The sequence below is a fragment of the Silene latifolia genome, chromosome Y (assembly GCF_048544455.1).
Source record: "Silene latifolia isolate original U9 population chromosome Y, ASM4854445v1, whole genome shotgun sequence".
Lineage (NCBI taxonomy): Eukaryota > Viridiplantae > Streptophyta > Magnoliopsida > Caryophyllales > Caryophyllaceae > Silene > Silene latifolia.
Genome location: NC_133538.1, coordinates 16,237,166 through 16,255,311, shown reverse-complemented (window position 1 = coordinate 16,255,311; position 18,146 = coordinate 16,237,166). Strand labels below are relative to the sequence as shown.

General features: G+C 35.4%; 2 protein-coding genes across 7 annotated transcripts in view; both read right to left on the bottom strand.

Annotated features, from left to right (window-relative positions):
- Window positions 1-1,206: 1,206 nt before the first annotated feature.
- LOC141626664 (uncharacterized) overlaps window positions 1,207-18,146 on the bottom strand; it is a 30,347-nt gene continuing 13,407 nt past the window's right edge. The window contains exons 1-4 of one of the 5 annotated variants that reach the window (XR_012536260.1): window positions 3,958-4,363; window positions 2,882-2,945; window positions 1,813-1,856; window positions 1,207-1,256 (exon numbers count right to left, since the gene is read on the bottom strand). Coding sequence is in view for 1 of the 5 variants with exons in the window: in XM_074440366.1 (XP_074296467.1) it covers window positions 2,889-2,945; window positions 3,958-4,335 (435 nt within the window). In the remaining 4 variants the exon portion in view is untranslated. Of the gene's footprint in view, window positions 1,257-1,684; window positions 1,857-2,881; window positions 2,946-3,957; window positions 4,364-18,146 lie in introns of those variants that run through there. The other 4 variants (XR_012536259.1, XR_012536262.1, XR_012536261.1 and 1 more) reach the window with 4 other exon arrangements.
- On the bottom strand, window positions 7,002-9,516 carry LOC141626996 (5'-3' exoribonuclease 3-like). 2 transcript variants are annotated; one of them, XM_074440524.1, is made up of 8 exons: window positions 9,384-9,516; window positions 8,524-8,925; window positions 8,360-8,436; window positions 8,085-8,275; window positions 7,858-7,977; window positions 7,704-7,766; window positions 7,416-7,599; window positions 7,002-7,330 (listed from the first exon to the last, which is right to left on the bottom strand). In XM_074440524.1, exons 4-7 carry the CDS (start codon window positions 8,160-8,162, stop codon window positions 7,450-7,452), a joined length of 411 nt encoding a protein of 136 aa, XP_074296625.1. In that variant the 5' UTR covers window positions 8,163-8,275; window positions 8,360-8,436; window positions 8,524-8,925; window positions 9,384-9,516; the 3' UTR covers window positions 7,002-7,330; window positions 7,416-7,449. The 2 variants fall into 2 exon arrangements, with proteins under 2 accessions (XP_074296625.1, XP_074296626.1); XM_074440525.1 differs by having other exon boundaries at window positions 7,416-7,551.

Genomic DNA, 18,146 nt, shown 5'->3' with positions numbered 1-18,146 from the left:
TCTTTCTTCCTGGACGCTCGAAACACATACGACCCATCCGAGAAGGCATTGAGAAATAAGGGTGCATGTTTAATTGGGAAACTGCAAATCTTAAGATCCAAAAGACCACCAAACTCAATTCACTGTACAATAGCTATCTGAGTTTCATTAAGTTTTTCAATCAAGTTAACAAACCTAAAGGGTCGACACGAGACCGTGGTATCAGACAGACGAGGAACAATGACGAGGTTCTCTTTATATAGTTCTATCTCGTTCTATTCTTTTATCAATTTTAATAAAAGTAGCTATGTACAAGTTACGAAATAACATAGTAATAGACATTTGACGAGACAATGGATTCGATGATGTCAGTGAAAATGAAGATGAAGATGAAAGTGACGAGGAGGATGATAATATGGAAATAGATGGTTAGAAAAAAAAATGTAATATGTAATTTATATTTTTATTGTAATGTATTGTAGTAGTTGTAAAAATAATTAATATATATAAAGCGTAAAAATTTTATAAGTTCAATTCGACTTTTATAAGTTCATTTCAGTTCAGCTCTTATAAGTTCAGTTCTGTTCAGCTCCTATAAGTTCAGTTCAGTTCAGCAAATAGAAGTCCAAAAGAACAAAGCCCAAGTCCTTTAATTTATAAATGTAGCAAATTGGCCCCATAAGTTTTTCTTAATGTAACCACATATCTAATTTTTAAGAATAAAATTTACTAAATTAAATATTTTACTATTATTAAACGACAAAATTATTGAACAAATATTAATCCTAAAACTCCTAATTATTAGAAAGCATGTTCAAATATTTTTCTTAATTTATTTTGGTTAAAAAATATTTATAATATGATATTTTTTAGTGAAGTTACAACTAAATTTTTCGTTGAATATGTAAATATTGTATTTAATTTTTAATATTTATTTTCAAAATGATTTTTATAGTCGAAAATAAAAGTTTTAGTTTTAAAATGGTAGAAAACTTGATTTGTGCTTAATTGCATATTTTTGGATATTTATGGGACTTACACATAATACATAAGTTATGGAGTAATTTGCTACATTCCCGGATTTTTAACTCCCAAACAATAGGCAACAAATAGAGGTATACTCCACTTCATCGACCCTTCTTACGCTCTTCGGTGTACTCTAAAAGAGCTCAGCATTACTTGTTGGAAATTTATCGGATGTTGCCGATAAAATAGCTCGGCATGACTCGGTTATAAACAAATAGTGTGTCCCTATAATCAGTCGCAGGCCCTCTGCTCTACCAAACCAGTAAAACGTTCCAACAAATTAATTAACACGGGAATGTCACACCACCAAATCTCAATCTCAATATAGAAAGGGGAATCAATGTGCTCATTAATCCCCTCAAATATTGTTGAAAAATAAGGCGAAACTCGACCTTCTCACAGCCAACTAAAACTATTTTCTCAAATTAATCCTCAAATACAAATATGGTATTTAAAGTGACCAGAAAGTAGGAAATATAATTACCAAACAAATTTATCGATGATAAAGTAAGCAGTAAGACAATGGATTATGAAACCAGCATCGACAACTTGTATATTTGAATAATGAGTATTTATTCGCTTTATAATTTTCTTTCCTGTTATTATAAGAATGATGGATCAAAGGATTATGAAGCAGAAACTATCATAAAGTGAAATTGTTTTAATTCATCATCACGGATACATTCAGGCTTCAGCAAGAAGAAAAAGTGGAGTTCAAAATATTTACAGATTGTACGACTCTACCATTAGGGTTTCAGAATTCAGCGACATTATGAGAGAAAACCACTAGATCGATGTCAGCTTTACCTTACAACACTGTCAAAACATCCAGAGCCGCAATAGCAGTAGTTCTGCAACATATGCATAAATGAAATTATGTCAGGGCAGGCTATTCATGTTTACATAAAAATAAATCATTAGAACTCTTAAGGCCTGAAAAACTTCTGACTAGGGGCAAAGTTACATATTCCTGAACATCAAAGGCGGTTTTCTGCAAGTCTTGATTGGGTCAACAACAGTCATCACAAGGTAGCAGAGATAGAACGAACAATAGGTATTGCTACCAATAGAACATGTAACAGCTCAGGATTTTTAAGAATTGATCAGTCAGTTAAGAAAACGACCAAAAGGCTATAAGATTAGCTGCATTAGCTTCTTCGGGCAATGCAGTACAGGCAATGACTTAAACACAACTATTCTTGAACTCTAAGAAGTGACAGGCTCATGGAAGAGTTTTCGCATCAGCTTTTTTAGGATGAGTCATGAGTAGTATGTGGTGTATGTAGGTCAATCAGAATAAACCTATGTTATGATAATAACTTATCATCGTCTATCAATGTAAAGAATACCAGAGTATCGTGTGCTCATGACACAAATGAAATCAAACCGCGAAGCTAAAGCCACTAGAAGAGCGAGCAGGTTCAGAACAAGGATAGCATACCCCCATTAAAAACATGGTATACCAATGCTTTATCGATTATTGTTGAAATCTCAGTATAGAGATATTGAGGATTAAATGTAATAGATATGGACACAACCACCAAGTAACGAAAATTCCTAAATTTACAGCCCAGGAGATTAAATATTTTGATTTGGCAAAGAAACATTATACTTTATACAAGGACGATTTTTTAGTCAAAGCTATCATGATTATCATCAGTTTATTACACTGAAAAGTAATTACCACAAACAGTATCCAAGAGGTTTCTTTGTAGAAGTTAGTAAAAATGGACAAGAGTAAGCCTGCATACAGGCACTGATGATAGAAAAAGTGTTGAACCATTGCATCAAGGTACTAATAAAACATATGTATTCAAGAAACAAAATCCAAAAACAGACTCCACGATTATTGATATCATAACCCCCACAACATTACCTTCTGGTTAGAGAGACAAGCCAGCAAAAAGCAACTCTAACTCTTCTTCCTGTGAAGCAGATCTCTGAATAAAAAACCAAGAAACAAACATGTGAATCAGCAATAATATTCTACCGCAAAACTGTGATACTCTGACTCTCCGACACAGTGTCACATGTGTCGGAGTGTCGGATAGGGCTATTTTGAGCAAAGTTTCCTATTTTGTGGTCTAAAGTGAAGTGTCGAAGTATCGTGTCGTGTGGGACACGCGACACGGCGAGTGTCTAGTAACATAAGTAAGTACATAACTGCAAAATAGTCAACTTTCAAGGGAAAGAGTTGTCACAGATCAGCATACAGATAAAGGATTTAAAAGGTGGATAAGTGCCAATAGTAATTTATCTACATGGGCTAATAAGATAATGTAATGTTATCATTTTCAAGATTAATGACAGCAAATCCTTAAAAATTGGTGTTGTGGTAGTTCAATTCATTTTCATTTTCAAGATTAATGTTATCACCGTCATTTTCATTTCAACAAAAATTCTACCTCAGCTAAAGTGTCTCACTTTATCATTGAAGGTTACTTACTCTAAACTTGAGTAACAAAGACAGAAAACTCTCAAGTGTCATGCAGAAAGAAACCGTAAACCTTCAAACAAAAGAAGTGTGGAGTAATAATTATCACAGCTCCTCATCAAAAGAGACATAAGCCTCTCAGCAACTCAAGTAATGAGTGACGACCAAAGTAAAAACAAAAAACAAATAAGTAGTGGAAAAAGAAATCAGAGAAGACTCACGCCAAAATTTATTTTTTAACCAACGTTACATGGAGCACGTATTGTTTGCTTCAACATGAGAAAAAAAAAAATATACAGGACTAGGTTGACTGATCAACATTCCAAAAGGCAGTACATTATTTGCCAGAAATATTATAAACATCACTATATTCCTTACCGTAGTCAACAACAGAAACAAATTTTTCCAGATATCACAAGTATAGTAAATCAGTTTTCTCCGCCTACACAGCCATGACGATGAGATAGGCATACATACATAATCACCAACTTAAGTGTTGGGAACATGAACATAATTACCTGAATGGACATAAGCTGCAGTAATTTGTTAAGAACTCGGATGCGATGAGTGGCATAGCTACTATTGACAGGAAGCTGATGCATCCGCCTCATCTCTTCTTGAACCGTCACCTTCTTCCCCTCTTCCCCCATTTGTTTCCATTGACTTCTTGAGTTAGTGGTCACTTCACATCTCTCAGGCATGGGAGAGGCCTTTTGACCTTCAAAATTACTGAGAGGATCCAGTGTTTTGAGTCTGTATTCCAGTTGATTGACAAAATGAAAGTTACACAAGCGTATGACAGAATGGTAGCATGAAAGAGTGCAGCACAAGGCAATGTGATAGCATACTTTGATACCAATATCAACAACTGACATCAACCTTACATCATAAAGCATGTGTCTAGCCAAACACTGATTCTTTCAGAAATTTAAAACAGCCAAAGTGACGAGTACAGTATGGTCGTAAGATGGCAAGAATGCATAATAAGGTAGACACTGATGGACCCTCATTACCAATTGAACAATAAACTAACCATGCATTTTGAAAAAATCAAAAGTCATAATAGCTTAGATAAGTTTACAATGCAACGAATTATAAAGCGTAAATTATTTTTCAAAAAGTGAAGAGTATACAGTATACCATCCGTACGCCTTAATACAAACCTCTACCCAAGGGTGACAGGATGAATAGTCTCAAATGTGTGCTACAACTTCCTCTTTTTGCAAAAGGCACTGATAGAGCAGAATTTAAAACATCAACCACGTCGATAACCAATAATAAACTAAACGTGCATTTTGACAAGTTTGTAAAAGTGTTTTTGGACTCAAAAACACTTTTTGGCCAAACACATAGTTTTCTAAAAGTTAAACAAAATTTCTCAAAAACTAAAAATCCATATTTTTGCCCATATAAATAGAAGCAACTATTTGTTGTTTCTGCTTTTGAAAAACACTGAAAAACAAAAATTCATTTTTTAGAATCGAGGCCAAACAAACACTTTTTCAAGCTAAGCCAAACACACACTTAGTACAAGGCACTGATAGAGCAAAACTTATCAATTACAACCACGAGTGATAAAACCAAAGCAGTTACTGGATAGCGAAGATAAAGTTCCTGAAGACTTGGACGACCTGTTTGCTATCACGTTGTATATGTACGGCTCCGTTTGGCGAGACATTTCAGGTACCTGATTTGGTCAAAGTAGCTTATTTGACCAAAATTCAGGCACCTTATTTTTCTGTAAGCGTTTGGCAAGTAGCTTATTTAACCAAATAAGCGACTGAAATGAAATGCTACATAGAGTAGATTTGAGATTTTGACACGATTTGATTTGATTTTCCGTTTTTATTCCTTAAATTTATATTATTAAATTATTATCATATCTTTTTACGTCATTTCATCAAAATCAGTTAGCTTTTCAGTTAGTTTGGCAAACATCTTTTTATATAATCAGCTACCTTATCAGTTCCTAATTTTCAGCTACCTTATCAGTTACCTTTTCAGGTTTCAGTTAGCCTTTCAGTTTTCAGCTACTTTTTCAGGTTTCGGCTACCTTTTCAGTTAGTTTTACCAAATAAAGCCTAGTGGGAATAGAAAACTTCACAAATCAGGTAGAATTATAAAGATGGTTGAATCAATAAGGGTTTCCAAACACCGCCAAAATAGTTGGTATAAAAGCGCACAGTCATTAATAGAAAAGGAAATGTATGAAGAAAGTTGAAGCTTCCCCCACCAACTCATTATCTTCATTCTGAAAATCATTAAGATTCTATTGAAAATAGACCGTAACTCCAATATCATGGGTGATAAGCTAATAATCTCAGACAAAGTACTCTCAGAACTCAACAAAACCTCAATACTCTCAAGAATTAGCACAGACTTGCAATTGCATTCGTGAATCAACCTTAATTAGGCAAACTATAGTAATTGCATGCGGGAGAGTTCAATACCACATGGCACATACTACTAGTTTCTTCATGTCCTAGAAAAAAAAAAGAGTCAAGTAAAGATAGACACACCATTTACATGAGTTCTTCCTCTTGCACTACCTTTGACAATACCAAAAAGACGCATAACCCTTGCAAACCCTTAAAAATATTATTTTCTTAGGTTTTACATACACCTCAAAATCTAAAATTTTCACCTTCAAACATTCAAATCGGGGCAATAATTATCCTGTTGCATCGTTTCTTAATTCTTACATGACCAAACCACCTTTAGGTGATTCTCCCGCGTCTTACATACCCAAGATGCAACTCTTACTTCCTCTCTAGTCACTTCATCCTTGCCAAACAGCAAAAGCAGCTCATGTATCTTTGTCAAATTCATATTGTGGCGCAAATTTTTATTGTCTTGTAACCATGGATGCATAACTTCTGAGCAGTAGACATTTGGGTGACGTCTGAAATCTTTTTAGAAAGTAAATACATAAATCAAATGTGTTGGGTTCCTTTGATTGATGATAACATGCCCATTTAATCAGGGCCGTCTGGGACATTTTCGAGGCCTGTACAAAATTTTAAACGTGGCCCCTATGCCCTTATAAATTTATATATTATATCTAAAATAAGACGGTATCACAAGTCACACCGTTGAGGCGGTTCATTACTTTTTACAAAAATTACTGATTTATTATTATCAATATAACTGTAATTTTTACATAAATGGACGGTCATACAATGTAACACCGTCTAACACAATAATTACTTAACTTTGTTTTATTACTAGATTTTGTGCCCGTGCGTTGCACGGGTTTCAAATTTGTCTTTCCTCTAACTTTTATGGAGCTTTCAATATCATTTTAAATGATACGCAACAGTTGTGTTTCAATTACTCAAATAAGGTACTTTGTACCGTTTTCCCAAATTTTCGAAATTAAATTTTAAACTAATTAACTATGTCAAACAATAACACATGGAATTTGCATGATTTTCTCATATATCGTAAAGCTAAGACTCATGCTTGTTTACTTGCACATAGTCTCTTAGAATTTTTTTTTTTTGTTTTTTACTATCAAATCAATTTTTAATTTTTACTTTTCTATGCCAGATAATAAAAGAGATAATAAAAGAGCCCGTAGTTATCTATTGAATCAAGAATGTCGGACCGAGGCTAGAACTCATAACATTCTTAACAATCCTTCCTGTCACCACCATAATCTTACATGCTGCTAACTTTGCCTTCCTCGCTCTCATAAGCCCAATACGGCTTGTTCCCACACTTGCCTGTGAAATTGTGTGAGTTACGCTTGAGCCTAAAATATCCTTCCTCTCCCCATTTGTTTCCCCACGAGTTCCTGACAGTCCAGTAATCAACTCCATTCTCAGTTCCATACCCGACTACCACCACTGCATGGTCTACGTTTGTCCCATATTGACCCGTGAACACACCCTACACATATGAGACCAGTAACGAATCAATCAAATTAATCACGCTAATCACCGGGATAAAATTGAGTAACAGATAAAAAGCTTACGGATTGTTAGTGCTGTAGAGCTCTGCCGCCGGCCTCAATGGCTACGGTAACAGGCTGGTGAGCAACAGCTTTCCTTAAAGCTCTCTCCAGCTTTCCTCTTCGCTTTTCCTTCACAATCTGCAGCGAAATGGCCGACCTGGCCACACAAAAAGCACTTATCTTGTTGTCCCGGGGTGAATACAACCTGCATTGACATATAGAAAGTGCGTTTCAGAAGACAAACAACATTGGAAATAACATTCAAATGGACTGTGCCAGCCACATAAGGATAAATCTATGATTACAAACCTCTCTCAGGATTGAGAAGTGAACTTCATGGGCAGCCAATGCCAACATAATCAAATCGGCATCCTGTTCAATAACATCAGAAGAGATCAGGTGACCTTAATGGGTACCAACTGCACGAATTAAAATCTCTATGTCTAATTAAAAGAGCATTTACCAGTCCGTAGAGACAATGTCTTGTATTTGGATCATATCCAGGAAGATTCCTCTGTAGACGTACATAAGACATGATCTTGTGCTCTCCTTCCCTAGGAACATTGGCATCAGATAATATAACCTTGTAAAAATCAACCACAGACATGATTAGAAACCAGCAAAACTACTACTCACTGACACAACTACCATGCGAATAAACACCATACAACCCGAGAATTAAAGAACTACCTTAATGGATTTCCATCCTGGGTCACTATTTAGCCTCATGTGGACATAATATTGCAACGCAACAGACAATACAAACATAAATCTGTTCCAGGAGTAATAATATTGGAATCACACGTTTGCGACGACTCCTTAGGAGGAAGCTTTCTGCCTTCTTGTTCAAACTCCTGACGCAGTCGTTCCTCTTCAGCGAGCTAAACAAAGACGAAAAATAGAGATGAACATGTAAATCACCCATAGTATCAACAGGAAAAAACACCGTCAAGGAAAGTACATACGGCATCTGCTGCATCTTTAGCAGCCCTGAACCGCCTAGAACGCTGCTGGTTCATCTTTGCTCTAGGAGCAACACCATCTGAAAGCAGATCATGTTAGATGAATGTGATTTCCGGATGATAACGCACATAAAAAACTTGGAATATCAAGCAGAGCTGAAACTAACCGATTGCCATATATAGAAGCTTTCTCGGGCGAACCATATTAAATATGTAGTCAAAAACATTCTGAAACACCTCATCAAAGGTTGACGGAGAAGCCTGCATGAAGAAGAGAAAGCATTCAGAAAGTACTGAGTCCAAACCACATGAGGTAAAATAGTAATTAATATTCATACTATATAGAAAGTAGAAATTAATATTCATAGTAATTCAGAAAGTTTTGACTTTTGAGTGAGTTTGTGGCTGTAAATGTAATTAACTTGAGTCGGTTTGGTCTCACATTATATCAACACAAAAGATTAGATGAAAAATCAACAAAGGCAAACAGACCTCCCATATCAGCAGCAATGAGAATTCCATCCTTGTACTTGATGCCAAGAACCGATGTTCCCGTCACATACGGCTGCCTACATCATCAAAATTTCGACACAATCAACCCCAATTCAACCACCTAACACAATCTTCTACTAAATTCAATTAAACTTCATCTAAACCTAAAAAGTTTAAAACTTTAATCAACCTAAATTCTAACAATTAGCACAATCTGCTCCGAATCAAAACTTTAATCAACTCCAATTCAAACAACTAATACAATCTCCTCCAAATTAGCACAATATGCTCCAAAATCAATATAACTTTATCTAAACCTAAATAGATCAAAACTTCAATCGAAAATACTAAATCCTCAATAAAATACAGTATAAAAATCCATCTTAATCATATACTTCTACCTAAAGGCCATACATTTAAGAAATTAAACGATTGAAAAAGTGGATGTGCTTGATTGAACTGAGACCCAAAACAGGAAAAAGAATTAAAATTGAGAAAGAATGAAGAAAGAGAGAAAGGAAAGATGAGAAATTACTGGGTTCGTTGAATGTCATTGACGAGTAAAGAGTTGTTGGTGTTGCCGAACTCCATTGTTGATTGTTGTAAAGCTTGAGTTTTGAGTATGGTGATCTGCAAAAAACAATAATAATCCTAAAAAAAGAAATCGCAAAAGTGGTTTGCATCAGTTAATAGATCCTACAACCAGTTGTAGCCAGTTGTATGCTCTAGAACCTGAGCTATATAATAAAGTTTTCGAGTTTTGTTTTAAAGAAGTCGAGTTATACCATAAAATTTCTGAAGTCACTCACTTAAACATAAAAAACTTAACTTTAAGAAAGCTTAAATTACACATAAGCTCGATAAGATATAACTTGGTTGTATGATGCTATTATACCACTGGAGGTATAATGTTATTTGTGGGTTTGCATGGTATATATATACCTACTTTATAATTAATGTTTTAGTTCTTAACAAACTCAAATGGAAAATAGATCTTTTGTTAGTTGTTATTAATTATAATATAATTATTATATCTTCTGCATTATCTGTTTGGCCAAATTTATAACTTTTCGTACATATTAATATTTAAACTATATAGGTGTTTTACAAAAGTTGGAGACTCTAGAATTGCCTGAAAAAAGCCTCTTTTATATATATACTAGATTTAATGCCCGTGCGATGCACGAGCCGTTTGGTAGAGTCTTTTGGTAAATAATTGAAGTGCTTTAAGATAAAAATTGTTTGATATATGTCTCAAGTTCCGTGCTTTCTCGAGTAAACAATGATCAAATAACGAACACTTTAAAAAAAAGCACGCTCTTTGGTCTTTGTACCAAAATCAAAAGTAAATAAATGACAGAAATGGAAGAAATATATTAATAGTAACAGTTTTACAATAAAATTGGGCATAAAGTTATGTAACTTAAATAGCGTAGATGGATGAGAGATTGAAAGGCAAAGAGTAATATAATTGATAAGTCTGATGAGAGACCGTCTCTCACTACATTAATGAGAGAAAAACTAATAAATACAGTAAAAACTAACTAAAAAAAAGATAAAAATAAAATAAAAATAATAACTACCTATTATGTCTCTTTTAAGAATTTGTGATAATTAATATATAGTTCTAAGAACAGAACAATCATACTACTTAACAAATTCATATAAATAAGGGTTATTTGATGGGAATAATCCCAACTATTACCGACCTGCTCAAAGTAATCCATACTATTCATAATCCCATATTAATCTAACGTATTCCTTCATTTAACTTTTATCGCCTTAAGTGAAGGGCAACCTATTGAGCAGGTTACTCCTTCATCTTTAAGTCACTTTAACCCTTCGCCCTTCTGTTTACTTATCTTACCTTTCTCATTTCTTAACTTTTTCATCTCTATTACTCTTCATCTCCATCGCCATTCACCTCCATTGTTCATTCTTCACTGTTCTTCATCATCCAGTATTTCTTTCATCGTCAATTTTCTTGTTTCATCGCCATTGTTAGAGTCTCAATGGATAAATTAAATTTTGGGATTTTTATTATCAATTGTTATGTAGTATATTTTCTACTCCATTTCACGAATGTGTTGTCATTAAGTTTTTGATTTGGATTCAATTATTATCAATTGTTATTTTCAATTGTTATGTAGTATATCATCATCATCCAGTATTCTTTTGCTTCCTCCATTGTTCATTCTCCACTATTCCCTGGAAATTAATTTTATCAAAACTGGGCACATTCATCCTTCTGACACGGATCATGGATGCCAATTACAATCAGGTACCTAGAGAAGCTAGTACCTATCATGCTAAATTGCTAATAATGAGGAGGCTAATTGTTGTTTATTAACTTGTAACTTCCTATATCATTTTGCATAAAAAATAGGAGGATAAGAATATACGGAAGAAAATAAAAGTTTATGAAAGATAAAAGATGAGAAACTAAAATTAAGATACAAAAAGGAAAGATTCCATGTCGGAATTTAGTAATTAATTGACAGCTTGTAAAACATAGAGCAAATTGGAGGAAGCAACAGAAAAAACAGATCTGGTTAAATTAAATGGAGGAAGAAAAAATGGAGATTGTAGTTGGGAAGGAGAAGAACAGGAAAGCAAATAAAGGTAGGAGAAGAAGATTAATTAAAGAAAGGAAAGGTAAAAGAAGAAGATTATATAAAGGAAAGGAAAGTAACCTACAAAAATCAAAACGTACCGGTTGCAGCAGGTAGGTAGGAAGGAGATAACATTGAAAGTTAAATGAATGAATAAGTTAGATTATTATCGGATAATGAATAATATGGATTATTTTGAGCAGATCAGTAATAGTTGGGATTATTCTTATCAAATACCCCTATAAATAATTGTACTACTAACTAAATTGATGTTTGTTAGATTGTTTTCCAACACATGCACGTTTACAAATTTCTACATGTCTACTTAAACTCAAATACGTGCTCGTTTATAGTAATTTTTTTCATCTTATAATCCAATTTGGAAATTTTAACATTTTTTTCTAAATAATAGTTCCGTTTCTTAATTTGTGCTTTTTATTTGTATATTCGCTAGTATTTCACTAATATTGGAGTGTCTCACAACGCTCGAAAGTTTTCAAAAGCCCTTTACGTAAGCATTCAATTAAGTTTGATTGTAATTAATTATTTATGTAGTGAAACTTGTTGTAGTGCTCTAAGGATCAAGATAAAGAGTTAATAGCTGCGCCATCCACGATTTCATTTTTTATATGCATCAGACAATTCCTCGAAGACGACTAATTTTACTATGACATACTCCCTCTGTCCCGGTCATTTGTTGTCATTTTCTATTTTAAGAATGAACTTGATGAGTAATTTGATCATTCTCATTCAATTTGTTCCACTTGTCATTTATTTATTGGTCTCATTCAATTAGTCTCCTCAGAAGCGACGCGCTGCACTTCTTAGACCCGGGTGTAGTGATAAGTATGTGAGGGTTGCTAGGTCGTCGCCCGGAAGCGACGCGCCATCTTTACATCTGGGGGTGGTGTCAAATAGGCAAGGGTGCGCTACATCTTCTAGACCCGGGTGTAGTGAAAAATATGCAAGGGTTGTTAGGTCGTCGCCCAAAAGCGGCGCGCCACCTCGAAGTATGGGTGTGGTGTCAAATAGGTTTGGATCTAGGAAGCATGGTCAAGAGCGGGTAAAGAAATCAGGACATGACTTTAGGAAGGGTAGTAGGTTACGGTTTGGTACTTGGAATGTTGGCTCGTTTGTGGGAGATTAGCCGAGGTAGGGAAGTTATGAAAAGGAGGAGAGTGCATATAATGTGTCTACAAGAGACAAAGTGGGTCGGAGATAAAGCAAGGGTGATAGCGCCTTGGGGTTATAAGCTTTGGTACACGGGTAAAGACAAAAGTCGTAATGGAGTGGGTATTGTCATTGATAAAGATTACATTGATGATGTGGTAGAAGTATCGAGAAAGAGTGATAGGATTATGAGTATTGTCGGTAGTCGGGGATGAGGTGGTGACGGTTATAAGTGCTTACGCACCTCAAGTAGGTTTGGATGCTTCTTTCGACGAGCCTTCTGGGAAGATTTGGAAGAGGTTGTAGAACGAGTCCCTATTGGAGAGAAATTGATCATTGGTGGTGACCTCAATGGGCATGTGGGTACTAGTCGAGTTGGCTTTGAGAACATTCATGGGGGTTTTGGGTTCGGGGAGAGAAATGAAGCAGGAAGTGACATATTGGATTTTGCTTTGGCATATGACTTGGGTATAATGAACACTTGGTTCGAGAAAAGACATTCTCATTTGGTGACTTATAGAAGTGGAGGTAATGCTAGTCAAATTGACTTCCTTTTGGTAAGGAATGTGTGGAGGAAAGAGTACACCGATTGCAAGGTCATACCCGGGGAAAGTGCCGCAACACAACATAGACTAGTGGTTCTTGATTTTCGGGGTAAGAGAGACTTGAGGAAGAGAAAGATAATCGGTGAGGCACGGATCAAGTGGTGGAAGCTACAAGGGGGAAACCAACAAGCGTTTTTGGATAAGGTTGGAAGTAGCGATATTTGGTCGGATTGCGAGGAGAAAGATATTGATGCAACATGGGATAAATTGGAGCATGTTGTAAAGGATTTGGCGAGGGAGGTATTAGGGGAATCTAAAGGGAATATACCATCAAGTAAGGACACATCTTGGTGGAACGATGTGGTGAGACAAGCGATAAAGACTAAACGTGAATGCTATAAGGTTCTGGGGAAATGCATGAGTGATGAGAACTTTAAAAAGTACAAGGAGGCTAGACGAGCCGCTAAAAAGGCCGTACGGGATGCGAGGGCAAAAGTTAACCAAGAAGTGTATGCCAGGTTGGACACGAGGGAAGGAGAGAAGGATATCTATAAACTGGCTCGCATAAGAGACCGAAAGACGAGAGATATTGGGAGAGTTAGGTGTGTGAAAGATATGGACGACAAGGTTCTCAGTTCGTGATAACGAGATAAAGGCTAGATGGAGTTCTTACTTTGATAATTTATTCAATGGACATCAGGAACAAGGTTTTGGGGATGTAGAGGTAACACCAAGCATGGTTAATCGGGAATTTGTGCGTAGAATACAAAAGAGTGAAGTTAGAAAGGCGTTAAGGAAGATGGGGTCAAAGAAAGCAGAGGGACCGGATGGTATACCCATAGAAGTTTGGAGGTGCTTCGGGGAGAAAGGGATTGAATGGGTAACCATGCTCTTCAACAAGATTTGGAGGAGCAACAAGATGCCATCGGCTTGGAGGAAAAGCACTCTTGTCCCTTTGTACAAGAACAAAGGTGATGTCCAAGAGTGTTCCAATTATCGGGGAATTAAACTTATGAGTCATACAATGAAGTTATGGGAGCGGGTAATCGAGCAAAGGCTTAGGAGATATGTAGACATCTCGGAAAACCACTTTGGATTTATGCCCGGGAGATCGACTATGGATGCGATTTTTATCATGAGACAGTTGATGGAATACCATCGGGACAAGAAGAAGGATTTGCATATGGTTTTTATTGACTTGGAAAAGGCATATGATAGGGTACCAATAGAAGTACTTTGGTGGGCTTTGGCGAGAAAGGGTGTGTCGCGAAAATATATTGACCTCATAAAGGACATGTATGAGGGGGCTAGTGCAAGTGTTCTCACTAATGTTGGGAGAACGGAAGAATTTCATATTACCATCGGGGTGCATCAAGGTTCCGCACTTAGTCCTTTTCTCTTTGCTATAGTTATGGATGAGTTGACAAGGGATATTCAGGACGACATCCCTTGGTGTATGATGTTTGCTGATGATATTGTGTTGATTGATGAGACAAAAGAAGGGGTGGAGAAAAAGTTGGAATTGTGGAGGCAGACTTTAGAGACTCGTGGGTTCAGCCGAGCGGGAGTAAGACCGAGTATTTGAGGTGTCGATTCACTAAGGTGGCGGGGTTGAGATCGACAGAGGCGGGGAGTATTATTTTCGATGGGAATGTTGTTGAGGGTTGGATTTCTTGAGATATCTAGGATCTATTATTCAAAAAGATGGGGAGTTAGACGGAGATGTGGCTCACAGAATTAAAGCGGGATGGTTGAAATGGAAGAGTGCCTCAGGGTTTCTATGCGATAAAGATATGCCCCAAAGATTAAAGGGAAAATTTTATCGCACGGCAATTAGGCCTGCCCTACTTTACGGCTCCGAGTGTTGGGCCGTGAAACATTGTCACATTCAAAAGATGAGTGTGGCGGAGATGCGCATGTTGAGGTGGATGTGCGGACATACAAGGAAAGATCGGTTAAGGAATGAGGTGATTAGGGAAAAGGTAAAAGTGGCGCCAATAGAGGACAAGATGATGGAAAACCGACTAAGATGGTTTGGCCATGTGAGAAGGAGACCTATGGACGCACCTTGGGTTAGGAGGCCGGAGACTTGGAGAACGAGAAAAAGGTCCCTAGAGGCAGAGGAAGACCGAGGCAGACATGGTTGAGAGTGATAGAGCACGATATGAGAGTTCTGGGGCTTGAGGAGAGTATGGTGACGGAGAGGGCACAATGGAGGGAAAGGATACATGTGGATTTTTAGTATTTGATGTTTTTTGACAGATTTAGTGTTTTTTTATTTAATTTAAAGAAATTAATTTATTTATTTTTCTCTCCTTTATTACACACTTTTTCAACAACCACTTTCTTATAGATTTTACCTGATTCATTCCGGATCCTTAACTCTATTTCGGTTTTTAAAAATCGTTTTAACCTTTTCTCTCGATTTAAATTTTAAGTTTTTATAAAAGAAAGACGGAATTCGATTTTAAAACCCCTAAGTTCTCCTTAACTTTCCATTACATTTTCGTTCTCCCTTTTGTTTTTTATCTTCCCTTTTTATTCGCATTTTGAGGCGTGCGTTCACCCATGGACGGTTCGAAAGGATGATTCATGTCAGCCGACCCCAAATCATTTTGGGATTAAGGCTCTGATGTTGTTGTTGTTGTTGTTGTTGTTGTTGTTGTTGTCATTTATTTATTGGCCTTCTCCTTTTTCCTTGTTCTTTGTGCCAAAACTAAATAACAACAATTAACCGGGACGGAGGGAGTATTCACTTAGATAATTCACATTGTTAATCGAAGTCATGGAAGATAATCACACTTAATGTAATTTGGGAGTACAATTTGATTGGAAGTTAAAGAATTAGGAAAGTACATTAAAACATGCTGAAATCTATTGCTAATGAAAATATTAAGAGTAAGTTTGTGCGTCATATGAGTAAGATCAACTTACATTTACTCTATAATACTTTTTTTATCAGATGGATCTTTATATCTTGCAGAGTGATTCTTATGATGGTTAGACACTTAGAAGTTAGACTTGGACTCTCCCCTCGTTATTTACAATGATGTACTCCCTCCGTCTCGATCAATTGTTGTCCTTTGGTTTTGGAACAAAGACCAAGGAAAGAGAAATGAACCAATTACTAAATGACAAGTGAAACAAATTGAGTGTGAATGATCAAATTGGTCATCAAGTTCATTCTTAAAATAGAAAAGACAACAAATGATTGAGACACCCTAATATGAAAAAGGACAATAAATAACCGGGACAGAGGAAGTAAATCATAGCAGGTCATCGTTGAAGTAAAATTATATGCCGTACAATGTTTTTTTATTTCATATCTTATTTAGAATTGTAGTGGGAGTGTAAGTCGGTCTAATAAAGAGCTAAGGACTTCGCTAGTTCATTTTCTCTTTATCCATTCTCATATAAGTTACTCTGTATGAATGTAAAGGCAGTCTTCCGCAAAACTTCTTAATTGCATTGATGTTATCGAATATGGTTATAATAATTTATTTAAATTTCTTACTCCTTAGAATCACACAACTGATATCCTTATTTGTGAATGTCATGGCAATATAATGAACCAGTTAGTTGAAGTTCCGTGTTCCAACACCACCGACACCCAGCATGTAATCCCGTGAGGCTATAAGATATCACAATAGTAAAGGAACATATACGGAGACATAATATTAGAAGCAAGATTATTAAAATTGGCATAGCAAGACAACAATCAAGAAGCAAATAAATAACTACATAAAACAGCTAAAAACAACAAAAAAATGCATAATGATGATTATGGTGAAATCATGAAACACAGTTTATATTTTGCATAAATATAGCAGTGAAAGACTGTTAAGAATAGACTTGTAAGTTGTGATACCCATGCTACCTACACCAAGTACAACTAAAACTAAGATCTTTGTCATTCATTGTCAAAACAACTCAAAATCATTAGATATAAAACTAAAGTAGCAAAAACAACATAATAATAGCGCAAGTAAATGTAACTTACAAACTTTTCTTTGTAATCTTAGAATTTCCAAACAAACAATTAATTTTGTTGATGACTATATCAAAAAGCAAGTCAGTATTCTTTAGTTCTTTTGCTCCTGAAAATAACAAAAAAATCCAACTATTAGTACGCATAAAAAAAATTGGGTGACAATCTATATTATCAAATTGATTATAGAAAAAAATACGTATATGCATTAGGTAACATAAACAATAAGCGAATACAACAAAAGATCAAAATTAGGAGCAATAATAATGCATCCTCTATAAATAGATCAATTAGTTCTAAATAAACAAACCACAATTTATACGTGAAGTAGTCGAGTTTAAGTATAATTGTTGCTACTATAACAAATTTCACGTACTTTGCACTCCTTATTGATTCTTTTCAATTCTAATTCTAATACAGGAGAAACACCGAGTATTTTAGTATTATATTCTTATAAATTTCCGTTAAAATATATCTTTGAATTATCAACTTTTTTGATTGGCTGTTAGAATTTCACAAAGATTGGAGTCTTTCTCATCGCTCGAAAAAAGCTTCCTTTAATAATATAGATAGATATTGATTAATAATCGACGTGATAAATATGCTATTGGCCAATTAAGTAACTTAAAACCTTGTAGGCTTGTATAATACACTAAACGATATTGAATTAGAATTAGAAAAAATAATAAAAGGAAAAAATAACAAATTACGATATTATCTTTTTAGAAAAAAAAAATAACACATTAAACAAAACTAGTAAAAAAATTATAGAATGTCACTGCCAAGAGTCGAACACACAACCAAATGGAGAAGTAAACACACTGACTACCAACTGAGATAGTTATGCTTAGTTTTACTTAAATGCACTGTTCTATATATAACTCTACTGAACTGCTTTTTCCATAAATTGGACCCCCAAAATTCGGGGGCCCTGTTCAATTGAACGGGTTCAACCCCCTCATATCCGGCCCTGCATTTAATGT